Source organism: Mercurialis annua, linkage group LG1-X (genome assembly GCF_937616625.2).
Source record: "Mercurialis annua linkage group LG1-X, ddMerAnnu1.2, whole genome shotgun sequence".
NCBI classification, from domain to species: domain Eukaryota; kingdom Viridiplantae; phylum Streptophyta; class Magnoliopsida; order Malpighiales; family Euphorbiaceae; genus Mercurialis; species Mercurialis annua.
Window position 1 is genome coordinate 45,074,776 of NC_065570.1, and position 16,837 is coordinate 45,091,612.

Sequence of the window (16,837 nt, forward strand, 5' to 3'; positions counted from 1 at the left end):
CGAAATTTTTTCCGGCCAATCTGTTAAAATAGATGAAAAAAATTTGAATCAGGATTTATTTATTGGACATTTAGTATTTTAAATTGTTTTAATTAGGATTTTAAAAGGATTTAATTAATGATTAGTTAGAGTGAATTATATTTTTATAAATCTCGCTCTCCAATTAAGGTGCCACGTCAACAAAGGAGTGCTTTTGAGCCGGTTTACACAAGTTTAGGGTATAAATGATCCGATTTTTCAGTTTTGGACTTTTTTGATATTTTGACGCAAGTTCGGGGGTGAAAATGATCCGTTGTTCTTAAAAAGGCTAATAAACTATGAGATTAAAGTTGCAATTTTTCCTTAAAATTTGAAATACCTGATGCATATGCAGCCTATAAACAATAGTCACATTAAGGAGTAGTAGGACTTCCTACAATCTTAGTTTGTATAACTTTTTTATTCTTCTTGAATATGCATGCCTTTAATTGCAAAACTAAAGGTAACTCTCTCTATATATTTGTTGGTCTTTTTTTTTTTAATTTATAAATCAAAATGCGAATGCCTTAAAATATAGAAACGTTTCTCGATTGAGAGCTCACTTTTGTGAGTTTACATTGTTGTGCCTTGGAGTATAAATATTCTTCTAAAAATAGTTTTAGCAATTTAATTTTTTTTGAACAATTAATTATTTCTTATATTTAATCACCAAAAACCCCCCACCTTTTAGCCCCTTTTCAAATGCACCCTGATGTTACAATTTTGTCAGTTGCACCCTAATTCGCACCTTTGGTTTTCAATTCCACCCTCAAATATTAAATTGATCTCTTTTTCATTTAAAGAAAAGTTAAAATAAGTCATCCATTTTTAACTTTTTATGTGGAAAAGAGTTCAAACGAGTACTTTATAAGGGTTTTTATAAATTTTTTCCGAGTGAAAAAAGTCCAATTTGATTTTTAGGGTGGAATTGAAACTCAAAGGTGCGAAATAGGGTACAACTGACAAAATTGCAACATTAGGGTGCAACTGAAAAGGGACTAAAAGGTGAGAGTTTTTTTGGTGATTAAGCCTTAAAGTAATCACTTCTTATTTTTCAACAATAAAATTAATTACTCATTATATTTGAAACACTTTCAATTTTAAATTAAAAATCAAAATACACTCTTATTTTTTCAGAAGAAGTGATATTTTTAGTAAATGTTTTGTTTATAATTCTCAATTAAGTTACGAGACTACTACTTTCTTGAAGGTTGTAGTTGTTGATAGGGTTAATGTCAAAAAAAATCATAAACTTACACGTTTTTTCATTTTAATCATGTACTTTAAATTTTCTCATTTTCATGCATGAACTACTATTTTTTCTCAAATTCATATATGGCGCTAAGGTGGCACTCATTCATTGGTTTAAAATGACATCTACCTCAGCGAATTCCACCAATGGAGCTGTGACACCTAAGCACCGTGTATGAATTTGAGAAAAAAATGATAGTTCGTGCATGAAAATAAAAAAATTTGATTTGCGTGATTAAAATGAAAAAACGTGTAAAGTTATGATTTTTTTTGATATTAACCCATGTTTGATAAGATAATTGTACGTTCTGACCTTTAAAACTATGAGATGTTCTAATTACTAAGTGCTGGTACATGAAATTATTGGTAAAATGATTATACATGATGTCATATATGGGCATACTCCAATGAAAAATATAGTACGACATAAAACCATCATCAAAAGAAATAAAAATACAAGTATCTATTGGCATTTTTTTTGGATGAATTGTACTTTTTTATTTTTAATTCCTTCTACACCCAGAAAAAATATGAGGGTAAAATTGACTAGCCCATCATTATTTTCACCTTTGAGCACTAAGCTAAAAATAAAGGGGCCAAAATCAATGTTGTGCTATCATATCATAAACGTGGAGAAACCCCATTTGATAAAAAAGAATTAGAGACCGTTATGCATAACTAACTTGCGTGCATCGAATCTTGAATAATACAAACTCAAAGAAGCAGTCCTGTATCTTTCAGTTTACTCCTAAAGAAAAATCAAGAAACCACTGCAAACTCTCTCGTTTTCCTTTCTGTTCTTACAAAAAACCAGATGTCTCCTGAGAGACTTGACGAGGAGAAATTGTTTGCAAAGGGAACTCAGTCTGATGTTAAAGTATGTCAATCTTTAAACTTTCTGTTTGGATTCTTAGAAAAGAAAATGCAGTTATTTTTCTCTTGGTTATTTCATGCTTCTATTGACATGGGTTTTAGTTAAGAGTTTAATTGGTCATTTTCTTGTTTGGATACACTAGTAATCTGAGAAAATAGAATCATTCTACTAAAATTAATCTAAAACAATCTTGAACGTCTGTTTGTGTATTTGATTGGTTGATTGTTTGTTAATGCAAAACAATCTTGATGTACTGTTTTTAGTGTATTGTATCTTGAAAGATAGTCTAATGCATGTAGTTTCTGTTTGGTTGGCCAGAAAATATAGAAAAAGATTAATGTATTTTCTTTCATCATGAAACTAATCAAGAATTCAGTTCTTGTGTCTCTGGTTGGTTCTGGGTTAATTTCTTGTATTCATATTTTTGTTGAACAACTAGAGAATTAATGTATTAGTTTCTGTTTGGATGCTGAGAAATGAATAAAACGTTTCAGGATTAGGATTTTTCTTCCGTTTGATGATAATTAAAGAATGATGATGTTTGGTTTACTTTGTAGAGTAATTAGTCGTTAATTCCCCTTTTCAGAGCTCAACTATAGAGCAACTTGGTGACAAGAATAATTCTGTGGAAGAGGACTAAGAAGCTGCTATTCTTGCCGGTGCCGGTGAGGAAAATGATGGTATCCGTAACGGTGACGGTGACGGTGACGGTGGTGTTGGTGATAATTTGGGCAACGGTGGTGCTGGCGATGAACTGGGTAACGATGGTGCTGGTGCTGGCCATGAACTGGGCGATGATCTGGGTAATGATGGTGCTGGTGCTAATAGTAATGGTAACGGTGATGTTGGTGATAACGGTAACGGAGACGGGGGCGCCGGTGATAACGGTAACGAAGATATGGGTGAAGAAATAATGTATTTTTGTGAACGGGTAATGATAACGGTAACGATATTGGGAGCGGCGGTGGCGTTAATACTGTGGTTGGTGTACAATCCATATAGATATAGACATATCACGTATATAGACTAGTTAAACCGTGACCCAATCATCAGTATAGGTTGTGTTGGTATTGTTATCGTTGTTGCTGTATGAGATGTTGAGCTGCGTATTGTTGCTTTTATCAAATTTCCTCAAATCCATCTATGTTGTTAGTTTATAGTTATTAGAATCTATTTTCATTTTTTTTTTCCTAGCCAAGTGAAAAACAAGAAAGTATTGCCAGATTTTAGATTCCTAAGTGACTTTCTTGGCTCCAATTCAAGAATCAGGGATTTTTGACATTTTTGTGTCTCATAGACACAAAAATTCTTTTTTTGTGCCTCCTACCACCAGCCCGCTATCTGAGATAGCGGGCTGCTGTATTTTAGCACCAGCCCGCCATATGAGATGGCGGGCTGGTAGCTAATTACGGTGATTATCTTAATCACCGTAATTAGCACCAGCCCGCCATCTCATATGGCAGGCTGGTGACTGATCCCCAATCATTGGGGATCAGCCCAATGATTGAGGAGAGAGTTAATCATTTGAAACTGATTGGGCAATAATTGCCCAATCAGTTTATTTTTTTATAAAAAAAAAATTTATTTTACCAATGAATTTATTTTTTACGTTAACTATTTTCGGGTTATTAAGGTATTATCACAAGCTATATAGTATATACTGTAACTTTTTACAATTTAATAACGTTTTATAAAAATTAATAATCTCGTGATACCGCCAACATTTCTTAAAAAAAAACTATATATTTAATATTTTTTGATAAATCGATATACTAATTATATATTCAGTGAAAATGGATTACATAAAAGTCGAATTTTTAAAATGGTACATTTTAATATTTTAAATATTATTTAATGGATGACAATGGGAGAGTTTTTAATCGAATGTCTTCGGCCAATTTGGCTTCCACATCATCAATTTTCATCGCATATTTAATTTATCAAAAAACATTAGTTGATACTTCTTTCGATTTATAATATCTTTTCGCTTTTGACTATTTAACATAGCTTAATAAAATAATAATATGTTCTGATTTATATACACTTTTACTAAATTGTTCATATTAATTACTATTATCATTAAATTATTTATTGGTAGGAATAAATTTTAAAAAATAACAATAAATCTCTCTTGACATTTTAAAGTGACACATTTTATGTATTGCTTCTCTGGCAAAAAAAAAATTATGTACTGCTTTTTCTTTTCCAAATGCAAAAATATTATAATCCGAAGAAAATATATATTTACTAATTTTTATAAAATGCAATCAAATTAAAATAATTTACATACTTCATAAATTTAAGTGCATATAATTTTTTATTTTTACATCAACATGAAATATCATTTGGTTCTAGGATTCAGAACTATAGATAAATCATTTCATTTTTATTCACAAGTATATACCTTTTTTGCTTATCTCTCATTTATGAATGAAAATATGCGGCATATAGGGTTTGATTATGCGAATTTTAAATTATAATTTTATTATTTCAGTAAAAAAATGATTTTTTTTATTATTGATAGTAGTTATTATTTCATATTTTGTTGGACAATTTAAAACTATTTTACCAAGAACCACACTATAGTTTAATTTTATGAAATAGTAAAATGAACTAATACTTTCTCCTGTCTCGGTTTTAAAAGCACTATGACTGAAACAAATTAATGATCAATGAATTAGATTGCAACTCCATTATATCTTTGGTCTGAAACAATAGTTATTTTCTTAGGCATGATCTTTCATTTGTTATAACGTTTTCCAGAGTGATAAATGGAAAAACAACACATGAGATCAATTACAAAATGTTCAAAATGCTTACTAAACTCAGTTAACATAAGCCCAAGGCAAGTCCAACAAAATAAGCCCAGAAAGGAAGCACATCTAACAAATTGAGTAGTTCATCAAAAGCAAAGGCCCAAGCCCACATTTCCTCATTTTTGTTCGTTAAATCTACAACATTTATTATCAAATGTACAGTAATACCATTCATTTTGTAATAAATAGTGTAGATTAGTGAACAAATATGAAGGAAGTCCTATTCATCTTTTAATCCTCACATAAAAAATCATCCTTCCACACCTCACATAACACAATTTTCGTAATACACATATTATATATATTACAAAAATAACCCGAAAATAGTTAACGTAAAAAATAAATTCATTGGTAAAATAATTTTTTTTTTATAAAAAAATAAACTGATTGGGCAATTATTGCCCAATCAGTTTCAAATGATTGGGGAGAGAGTAATTAACTCTCTCCCCAATCATTGGGGACACCAGCCCGCCATATGAGATGGCGGGCTGGTGCTAATTACGGTGATTAAGATAATCACCGTAATTAGCTACCAGCCCGCCATCTCATATGGCGGGCTGGTGCTAAAATATAGCAGCCCGCTATCTCAGATAGCGGGCTGGTGGTAGGAGGCACAAAAAAAGAATTTTTGTGTCTATGAGACACAAAAATGTCAAAAACCCAAGAATCAGTATTTAGTGTCACGGTCATACTACGTGTGCAACCAGCAAATCAAATATCTAAAATGTTTGATATTTATGATAAAATATAGTAGATATTTTTATTTTTTTTATTTATTGTACGAGCAACGTGGTACGATCGGTGCATTGAATAATTACTCTTAATTTAATGCAAAACGAACAAAGGAACGGAACTCGTGGTGTATAGCTAAAGTTTTTAAAAATAAATTATTTTGATACATAATTTAGAATATGATAGTATTTAAAATTTTAGAATAAAATATAAATGTTCTTCCCGCTTATATATTTCTCCATTCACTAAAAAATATGACGTTTGGTCATGCTTTGATATTCTAATAAATTGTTGTAAATTTTAGTTTTATTTATTTTTTAAAATAATGTTTTAGTTTAAATATATATCATTATCACACAAGGGCATATTCAGAAATTATTTTTAAAAAATGATAAAAAAAATTATACATCATAAAATTAAAATATCATTAGGTGTTATGTATATCTATATCTATACTATATATAAAAGCACGGATGGGGGGGGGACAGACAAATTTACTGAATAATCCTTTTCAATTTACTACTAAATAAAGTTTTTATAGTCATTAACTAATTAGTTATTTAATTAATTAATCACTATTATAATTAAAGTCCTAATTAGAATAGGTAGCTAAATTATCTCCAATTTAGTTTTTAATATGCAAGAAATAACTAAATTGTCTCCAAATTAGTAGGAATACCTATCTTTTAGTTTGATTGAAGTACAAAATTAAAATACTCTATTTGGTCAATATATTATTATTTAAATTTCTATCTTATTATTTTTAAAGATATTATTAATTAAATTAAATTAATTATTTAATTACGGTTATTATAAAACCAAAAGAAGAATAAATTCAGTATGGAAAAAATTTAATAACCGAATATATTATTTTTACTTTTACAAAAATTCTTAACTAATTTAATATTAATTATAAATAAAAAATTGATATAATTATAATAAATTTACTAATATGCTCATTGACGAGTTACGTTACGAGCCACGTGCATAGCACGTAATGCGAAACTAGTTATGAAAATAAGGTGGGTAATACATTTGCAGGAAAAATTAAATATATAGTACTTTTGTACTAAATTACTAATGTACTATATAAAAGGTTGATAATTATGGACCTTAAACAAAGCATGATCTTTACGTTATTCAGTGCATGAACTAGAAATTTTGTTAAAAGTGCTTACCTTAACCTATTATATTTGGAAGTTGACTGTCCCGGCAAGAAGAATATTGCTGCAAGAATTTTGATGTAATTTTTTTTTTGCTGACGCTCAAAATTTAATATGATCATGATTTCTTAAAAATAATTAAATTTGGACTTAATCAAATGTTTTTCAATTTGTACAATCAATTTACAATGTCATTAAAAGTTCTTTTTTACAAAGATATCTCTTTTTTTCTCTTTCTGCATCCATAAAAAAATAAATAAAATTGGTTAATCTATCATTATTTTCACTTTTGAGCAATAAGCTATAAATATAGGGGTTTAAAATCACTAAATGTGCTAAATGAAGTCATACACATAACACATGGAAGAATAGTATTGGCTGAAGGGGAGTGAAAAACCGTTATACATAACTAACTTTGCTGCAGCGAATCTTGAAATGAACCTTTCATATTAGAAACTCTGATAAGCAGTCTTGTAAACTTCAGTTTATTCCTTAAGAAAAACCAAGAAATCACTACAAACTCTCTCATTTTCTTTTCAAGAAAACAGAGTTAAAATGAATACTGATAACAAGCAATCAACGTCTCTTGAGAGACTCGAAGTGAAGCAATCGTTAGCAAAGCAAATTCAGTCTGATGTTAAAGTAAAGTGACGCTTTAAACTTTCTGTTTGGATTCTTGGAAAAGAAAATGTAGTTTGTAATCATATTATGCTTTGGTTATTTCATGCTTTTATTGACATGGGTTATTGATTTTTAATTAAGAAATTGGATACCCAACACTTGTTTTCTGTTTGGATGCTGAGAAAATGGATAAAAACTGAGTTTCAAGATTCAGGGTTCTTGTTTTGTTTGATGTAATTGGTTTATAATTTGTTCAGTAATATTGGTTTTTAATTATAATATTGTATCTAATATTACAGAGTCTTGGGTTTCTTCCATTCAAGCTTGGAGCTGCTATTATTACCGGTGCTGCTCTTCTTGCCGGAGCTGCTGTTCTTGCCCGTCTGGGCCAGGCAAATAATAACTTTGAAGAATTGAATGAAGGAGAAATAGATGGAGGAGAAGAAGAAGCAGCAGAACCACTAGTCAATGATGGTGACGGTGACGGCAATGATAACGGTAACGGAAATGGTGGCGGCGGTGGTGATGATTTGGATGTACAACTGACGGTGGTGGTGTTGGTAATGATATTCATAGTGGTGGTGCTGATACTGATAATGATACGTCTACTGAAGTCAGGGTAATAATGAAATGGTTGTGCTGGTCGTCTCATTGTGGTTCTCTATGCCAGTCTGCTTAGTTTAAAGTTTGAATTTTTGTGTAAATTGTAGATTCGATGTCTAATTGAGAAAGTTTTGATGAAATAATAATTTTAGAGTTTTTACTCTTCTTTTTTTATTCTTTGATATTTCTACAATGTTTAAGTTGACAATAAATTTTTGAACGGCTGTCGTTTTTGTATAATTAAGTGAAAACATGATTTATCACTTTTTCCATATATCTTTTATAGAAATAGAATCTAACTCGGAGAGTTAAATCAAGAAGAAGAAGAGAGGAGAAGTGGTGGTTGATCGCCGGAAGCCAGTGATTGGTTGCCGTAAAGTTGCCCTATTTCGATGGCTAGCATTTGCCGGCAGTGGCCTGTACTGATGGTATGCTTGCTAAATTCCGATGCTAGCATCGGCCGATAGTGGTCAGTAGTAATATAGTGACTATTTCCGGATAATAAACACTAGGAATATCCAAACTGTCGATATATTTCATTTTGGTGGACTCAATTTTTTTCATTTTAATTACTAAACTTTCAAATAATTACAACAAAGGTTTTTAGCCCAAAAAAGATGGCGTGACAACGGAATTTTGTAGCCAAATTAAAAAGACTAAAGTTTGGTAATCAAATTGAAAAGAATTTAAAAATTGGTAATTGAATTGAGAAGAAATTAAAGCTTGTTTATATCGATATTATTTTGTTATCGAGTAAATTGAAAAAAGAAGCGAGTAAAATTGACTATATCGTTATTTTCCCCTTTAAGCACTAAGCAAGAAGCGAGTAAAATTAATAATATTCGAAATCAATTATTTGTGCAAATTAATATCATACGTGGCAGAATACGATTTGCCAAAGCAGAGAGGAAAACCGTTATACATAACGAACTTAGATTCAAATCTGAAACTACGTATAAAGAAGGAGCCCTGTGAGTTTGAGTTTACTCCTAAAGAAATCACAACAAATTCTCTCATTCTGTTTTCAAGAAACCAGATTCTAAGTGAAGAAATTGTTACCAAAGAAAATGCAGTGTGATGATAAAGTAAAGTGATTCTTTCAACTTAATTTCTGTTTGGCTTCTTGGAAAGGAAAATGTAGTTTCAAATCTTGTATTCCAATTATTATGAAAAATCATGAAGGTCAGTTTGTGGAACATCTAGAAAATGTATTAGAATTTGGATACGCAGCACTGGTTTTTGTTTGGATAATGAGAAAATGGCTAAAAATTATCTGAATAATCCATATTCTAAGTTGATCATTATTAACTCTAAACTAGTTAAAGAAAATCCTGACAAAAACAAAACTCAACATATATGGTAAAGCAACTAGGCATGAATGAACGCCTTTAAGGTCTGCAGAGTTTGTTGAGATCACATTCCTTGGCGTACCAGCGGGGCACTACCCTGGAAGCATGAGGATGAATATCCTTATACGACTTCTTGATAGTCTGTTCCGCAACTTGAGAAGCCATTGCGATATCTCGGAGAGGAATCTTTTGGCCTGAAAGTTGAGCGATTATGAAAATAATGGCAGCCAAGATAGAACAAGGACTCCTCCTGATATCAACTTCTTTAGAATTCTCAAGAGCTTCTTGTACGGCTTTCATGTCCTGGTTTTTCATGCCAAGATTCGAACAGAATCGCCTTACAAGTCCCCTTCCATTCGAACATTCGGCACTAGCAATAATATCAATGTCTGTTTGTTTCTTGATAAAATCCGCAGCTCTATTTATTTCTTTCTTTGAAACCCCTTGTGCAACACTGCAGATCTCCTTCACAGTTCTCGGCAATTTAGACTCTTTACAAGCAACGAACAAGCACGCTGCCAATATCGACTTCACATTCTTTCCTTTGCAGGATTTCTTGTCCACTAAATTTTTGTATATCTCATCAGCCCTAATCTTGCTACTTTTACCAATACTTAGCCTATCCGCCATCCTACTTATTGATTCAAAACCCTCCGTCAAGATTTTGTCCGGGTTCGTAAGCAATTCATGGTTCTTGAAAATAAATTCATCAGTAAGCTTTTGTCCGGGTTGTGCTACAATTGTGGTGGAAAGGTTTCCATGGGTTAAGAGCGGATTGGAGACATTGCCGACGCGGTTAGGATCATGGTCGTCCTTCTCGGAATCGGCAAACGTTCGCCATTCGCAAGTTTGATCGATGAAGTGATGGTCAAGAACTAATCCACAGTTAGTGCAGATTGTATCTCCCGACATATGATCATCTACCACTTCTGTTTGTGTCTTGCAATCGGTGCAGTAAGCCATATAATCACTCATGATTTTCTTTGTTCGAAGCTTTAATCGTATGGTTTTAAGAAATAATTGTGCAAAACAAAGGGCTGTCTACTCTATTTATAGGTTGGCAGCTGAAATCCGAATCCAAATATGATTAGGATTTGTATTTGTATTTGGAACTATTTGCTCCTAATGAGGAAAATTGGCAAGACAAAAAGAACAAGGAAAAGGACTCTGTTTGGTTCCTGAAATTTGAATACTCCAAATTCGCTTTAATGTCAGGGGCAAATTGGACGAATTGTGAATTGTTAGAAGAAAATATACTTATATCAATATTATTTTATTTATAGTATAATTTTCTATAAGAATATCTTGGTTTTAAAAGCATTTAATTTTATAGGTTTTTCTCAAATAAATTTTAATAAAAATTGAATTTTCAAACTCAATCCAAAAGTAAGATTTTTTAATGGAAAAATAAATTTATAATATAGCTGAAATTATTAATTATATTCTGATTTAAAAATTATGCTAAAATTATATATAAATTCCAATTTAATTAAAGTTATAAAATTTTTCTTTCTTAATTAGACCAATCAATCAAATAAATACACGTAAGCAATTCACGTCAGATTATACTCTCGTTCTGAATATAATTATCCTAATTTAGAAATTGAATAATTCAGAATGGTCAATAATTTAATAAATTTATTAAAATGATCAAAGTTATAAATACACAAGATTATTTTTTCTTACTAAAACCGGAGAGAGACCCGTTTGGGCCAGTTCTATATCTTTGGGTTTCAAACCCGAATTTATTTAAAAATAAAATACTTTTAAATAGTTTATTATATATGTATATTTTTTTCTAAATTGCTTAATTAATTCTAAGTCACTGATTATCTTAATTATGTTTATATTTAGATGAATAGTATCCAGTTTGTTACTTAATATGCTACAACAAAAATAGTAATAATTACTTTTTACATTAATTAAAGACTATATCATTTCCGTATAATCTTTTCCACAACCATACACTCTTCAACAATCAACTGAATATGAATTTAAAAACCATGGTTGTCAAACCCAAACCGGACCGGCAGGTTCGACCGGAAAACCCTCGAACCGGTCATATCAACGGTTCGGGTTGCACTAAAAACCCTTATAATCACAAACCCGCGGTTTTTTAATCGAACCGGCCGGATAACCGCTGAATTGGACCAATTAACCGGTCAAGTAACCGGAAAATCCGGTCCGGTTCGATCAATCACTGAAAAACCAAAGCCCTTATTAAAAAAAAAAAAGGAATTTAAATGTCATTGCTGGAATTTGAGCCTTGGTTATTTAATATTTTTAGTGAAAGCATTCAATACCACCAAGATAACTTGCTATTTATGTCTATATTTCTTATTATATAATATATATATGATTATTAATATTTATAATTTATAATTTTTTTATTTTTATAATACGGGTTTAATTCCGGTTGAATCCCGGTTGAACCTTTAACCCTTGACCCTTTAGTCTCACCGGTTTTATCACCGGGCCGGGTTTGACAACCATGTTAAAAACAAATTAATAAAAAAATTTCTGGTAAGAAATATATTCTCTAATATTTTTTTTTATAAAAAACTGATATATAGATGTTGGTTTATATTTAGGGATATTCTCACCAAATACCAGTTTTTAAAACTTATTTACACCATTTTGACCATATTTTCCTTATTTCCTACGCTACCTATTTTTCTAATTTATTTATAAAAGTACCCACTATATATTTGTAAATAAATTATTGTAGATCTGTTATTTTTTATTTATAAAATTGTTCCACTATTCATATAATTATTTATGTTGTCTTTCTCTTATTCATAAATTTGTTTATTGTTACTGATTTTGTAAGGAACAAATTGATTTATGTTGCATTTGTAGTAATTTTATAATATATTTATGTTTTAGTGTATTTTTGATGTATTTATAGTGTATTTCTGGTGTTTTCGAGATATCTATATTTTTTGATGTATTTTCTGCCGTTTTTTAGTATATCTATGGTGCATTTACAACGTTTATGGTGTATTTACAGTGTTTATGGTATATTCGTAGTGTTTTTATGATATAGACTGCAAAAACACTACAAAATGCCATAAATACACTATATATCACTATATATACACTAATCTTACACTATAAAAACACTATAAAAATAAAAAAAAATTCAATAAAAAAATCTATAAAAAAGAGAGTAAATTATTAAAAACTTAAAAATAGGGCTGTGCAATCGGTCGGTTCGGTCGACCGAACTGAAAAACTGAAAACCGAAAAAGGTATTTGTAAAATTAAAAAAAAGTATTTTTCGTAAATAAAAAAGATCAGAAAAAAGAAGTCAAAACTTGACAAGTAAAAGTATAAATAAGTTACCGAAACATATATTTCAAAAAATTACCACTTATATTTAGGGTTAAGGTACAAAAATGACTCTAATGTTTATCCTATGGCTCACATCCCCCCTTAATGGTTTTCGAGTTTTTAAAAATGACCCTAACTTTTATTGTGTTGATTGGACTTCAATTATGAAGTTTTAATTTCTTTTCAATTTAGTTATTAATTTTTAGTTTTTTTAGTTTGATTACCAAACTTTATTGAAGATGTTGTAAGTTACTAACTTCTTGCATGATATATCAATGAAATGGTAAATACTACGAGGCAAAACCTATTCCGAAACTTTTGTATTTTATTATTTTTGTTTGGATGGTATGCTTGCCAAATTCCGATGTTGGCATCCGCCGATAGTGGTCAGTAGTAGTATGGTGACTATTGCCGGATAATAGACACTAGAAATATCCAAACTATCGATATATTTCATCTTGGTGGACTTAATTTTTTTCATTTTAGCTACTAAACTTTAAAATTATTAGAAAAGAGGTTTTTTAGGCTAAAAGAATGGTGTGGCAACGGAATTTTTGTAGCAAAAAGAAAAAGTTTTCGTAATCAAATTGAAAAAAAAAGTAAAAATTAGTAACCAAATTGAGAAGAAAAGCTTAGTAATTAATTGTTTATATCGAGTAAATTGAAATTAATTTTTTAGAAATAATAAAAAATATAGTAATTTCACGCTAATGTGTGATAGTGTGAGCATATGGGACTTGTAAATAAATAAATGCCAGGCGGCTTTAGTATTAAAAAAAGGAGTAAAATTGACTATACTATCGTTATTTTCCCTTTAAACACTAAGCCAGAAGCGAGTAAAATTAGAGTGTTTATACCATGCAACCGTTATGCCACGTCATTTTTACATCAAGCCAATGAGCATTTGCGATAGAGAATCTTTTAATTATTACTTATTTTTTTTATCATTCTAATTTTCCACATGGCTAACGCACAATTGGTTTGTTGCACGAATGACATGGCGCAACGGTTGTATGCAATAATTTTTCGTAAAATTAAGGGTGGGGATTTTTACACTCCACATTTTAATTTCTGCACTCCAGTAAGGTTTAAGTGGACAATACTATCCTTTTTTTTCTTTCTCTTTTTTAATATTTCACCAATTTCCTAATACTAAACCTCCACTGCCAAACCAATGAGCTATAACTCAAATGATATAAGTGCTAGGCAGCAAACTGCTAGGTCGTGAGTTCGATTCCTCCCACAAGTGTTTCCCCCTCCCCAATTATCAAAAAAAAAAAAAGACCTCCACTGCCAATAAACATTTTATTTTTCGTTCTCTATGTAAATATATTATATTTCCTAACCACACTATAGCTTTATTAATATAATTATCATAATTTTTATCATAACTTCATTATTATCGAATTTTAATCAAAATTTATATAGCAATTTTTTATTTTAAAACGGTCAAAAGTAATTTGGGAAAATTTAAATTTAAATAAAATTAAAATTCAATCAGCAAATAACAAAACTAAAATGATGCATTTTTTCATTTATTTCCTTGAAATTAAAATCCCGTTCTTTAAAAAATTAAAGTTTTAGATGTTTCGTGAATTTAAGTAAAAAAAAATAACTGTATGTATTTTTCTTAACATAGACATCTATATTTTTTTCAAAATTAAAACGCAGGTGTTATTTTGAAAATAAAAATACAAGTGTTAAAATTAAAATTTAATGATAGTAAAATAAATTATATATATATTTTGGCAAAATATTCCATTAAGTTAGTCAAGAAATCTTTATTATTTCATCAACACTAGAAAATATGAGATGAAAGAATTCTTTTACTCTAATTATTCTGAAAAATCATGAAGGTCAGTTTGTGGAACATCTAGAAAATGTATTAGAATTTGGATACGCAACACTGGTTTCTGTTTGGATGATGAGAAAATGGCTAAAAAGTATCTGAACAATCCATGTTCTAATTAATCATTATTAACTCTAAACTAGTTAAAGAAAATCCTGGAAAAAAAAATAAAAAAAATTCAACATGGTAAACAAAGGAGTCATGAACGAAGGCCTTCAAGCTTTGCAGAGTTTGTTGAGATCACATTCCTTGGCGTACCACCGGGGCACTACCCTGGAAGCGTGAGGACGAATATCCTTATACGACTTCTTGATTGTCTGTTCCGCAACTTGAGAAGCCATTGCAATATCCCGGATAGCAATCTTTTGGCCCGAAAGCTGAGCGATTATGAAGATAATGGCAGCTAAGATAGAACAAGGACTCCTCCTTATATCAACTTCTTTACAATTTTCAAGAGCTTCTTGTACGGCTTTCATATCCTGGTTTTTCATGCCAAGATTCGAACAGAATCGCCTTACAAGCCCACTTCCGTTCAAACATTCGGCACTGGCAATAACATCAATGTCTGTTTGTTTCTTGATAAAATCTGCAGCTTTATTGATTTCTTTTCTGGAAACCCCTTGTGCAACACAGCAGATTTCCTTGGCAGTTCTCGGCATTTTACTCTCTTTACAAGCAACGAACAAGCACGCTGCTAATATCGACTTCACATTCTTTCCTTTGCAGGATTTCTTGTCAAGTAAATTTTTGTATATCTCATCAGCCCTAATCTTGCTACTTTTACCAATACTTAGCCTATCCGCCATCCTACTTATTGATTCAAAACCCTCCGTCAATACTTTGTCAGGGTTTGTAAGTAAATCATGGTTCTTGAGAATAAATTCCTTATTAAGATTCTGTCCGGGTTTTGCTACAATTGTGGTGGAAAGGTTTCCATGGGTTAAGAGCGGATTAGAGACGTTGCCGACTCGATTAGGATCATGATCGTCCTTTTCGGAGTCGGCAAAAGTTCGCCATTCGCAAGTTTGATCGACGAAGTGATGGTCAAGAACTAAACCACAATCTGTGCAGATTGTATCTCCCGACGTATGATCATCTACCACTTCTGTTTGTGTCTTACAATCTGTGCAGTAAGCCATATAGTCACTCATGATTTTGTTCAAGTTTTGTTTGAAACTTTAATCGTATGTTTTAAGGTTTTAAGAAAGGGCTCTCTGCTCTATTTATAGGTTGGCACCTGATATCCAAATATGATTAGGATTTGTGTTTGGAACTATTTGCTCCTGATGAGGAAAGTACTACGCAAGACAAAAGTTAAAGAAAAGTACTGATTTGGTCCCTGATATTTCAATAGCCTTTCCCAATTACTCCAAACATTTAAATTCCAAATTCTCTTTAATGTTATGGGCAAATTGCCCGAATTGTGAATTGTTTGAGGTACGATAAATTTACTTTTAAGCCAATAGAGAGTGAATGATTGTTCAGATTCCATATTTTTTATATAAGTATACTCTGTTGTAACTTATTATTGCAGAAGGGTAAATATACATATTGGAGCTTCACGTTTGTTTTGGTTTTAAATATGAACCTTAATAAATTTTGTTTTTTTGATGGAGATACTTAACATTATAAAAAAAATTCACATCGGACCCTTTTAACCTAAAATGTCACTTGTCCGTTACTGACTGACCAATTTAGCACTAACGTATTAGGTTCGATGGTTCACATTGGCCAGTCACTAACACGTGACATTTTAAGTTTTTAGGGTGAATTTTTTTATAGCGTTAATTGAATCTAAATTCAAAACCTAACTAAATTTGAAGGTCCAACATATACATTTGGCCTTGCAAAATATTTAGAAATTTATCATTATATGGACTTCATATATAGATATCAAGATTATTTTATTTACAGTATAATTTTATATTATAAGGAAAAAATATTGTTTTTAAAATATCTTGGTTTTTAAAGCATTTATTTTACAGATTTATCTTAAATAAACTTTAATATTTGATTTTCAAACTTAATCCAAAAAGTTATATTTTCTGATGGCAAAATAATTTTTATATAATTTAGTTAATATTAATGATAATATTATAATTTAAAAATTAAGTTAAAATTATTTACAAACTCAATTTAGTTAAAGTTAGGAAAAATTTCTTTTTTAGTTTAACCAATTAAGTAAATTCAGGTAAGCAATTCAAGTCGGGCCAGACATGTTTTGGATA

General features: G+C 30.5%; 3 protein-coding genes and 1 long non-coding RNA gene across 4 annotated transcripts; 2 read left to right on the top strand and 2 right to left on the bottom strand.

Moving 5' to 3' along the window:
* The first annotated feature begins 1,831 nt into the window (after positions 1–1,831).
* On the top strand, positions 1,832–3,287 carry LOC126665482 (uncharacterized). Its single transcript, XR_007637646.2, has 2 exons — positions 1,832–2,146; positions 2,730–3,287. It is a non-coding gene; the product is annotated as an uncharacterized LOC126665482 (long non-coding RNA).
* A 4,019-nt stretch (positions 3,288–7,306) lies between these two features.
* LOC126666040 (uncharacterized) lies at positions 7,307–8,205 on the top strand. The gene is made up of 2 exons (XM_050358988.2): positions 7,307–7,496; positions 7,775–8,205. Exons 1-2 carry the CDS (start codon positions 7,410–7,412, stop codon positions 8,096–8,098), a joined length of 411 nt encoding a protein of 136 aa, XP_050214945.1. The 5' UTR covers positions 7,307–7,409; the 3' UTR covers positions 8,099–8,205.
* A 1,261-nt stretch (positions 8,206–9,466) lies between these two features.
* Positions 9,467–10,402, bottom strand: LOC126671067 (transcription initiation factor IIB-like). Its single transcript, XM_050364769.1, has one exon. It carries the CDS (start codon positions 10,400–10,402, stop codon positions 9,467–9,469), a length of 936 nt encoding a protein of 311 aa, XP_050220726.1.
* A 4,422-nt stretch (positions 10,403–14,824) lies between these two features.
* Positions 14,825–15,760, bottom strand: LOC126671077 (transcription initiation factor IIB-like). The gene has a single exon (XM_050364779.1). It carries the CDS (start codon positions 15,758–15,760, stop codon positions 14,825–14,827), a length of 936 nt encoding a protein of 311 aa, XP_050220736.1.
* Between the last annotated feature and the right edge of the window lie 1,077 nt (positions 15,761–16,837).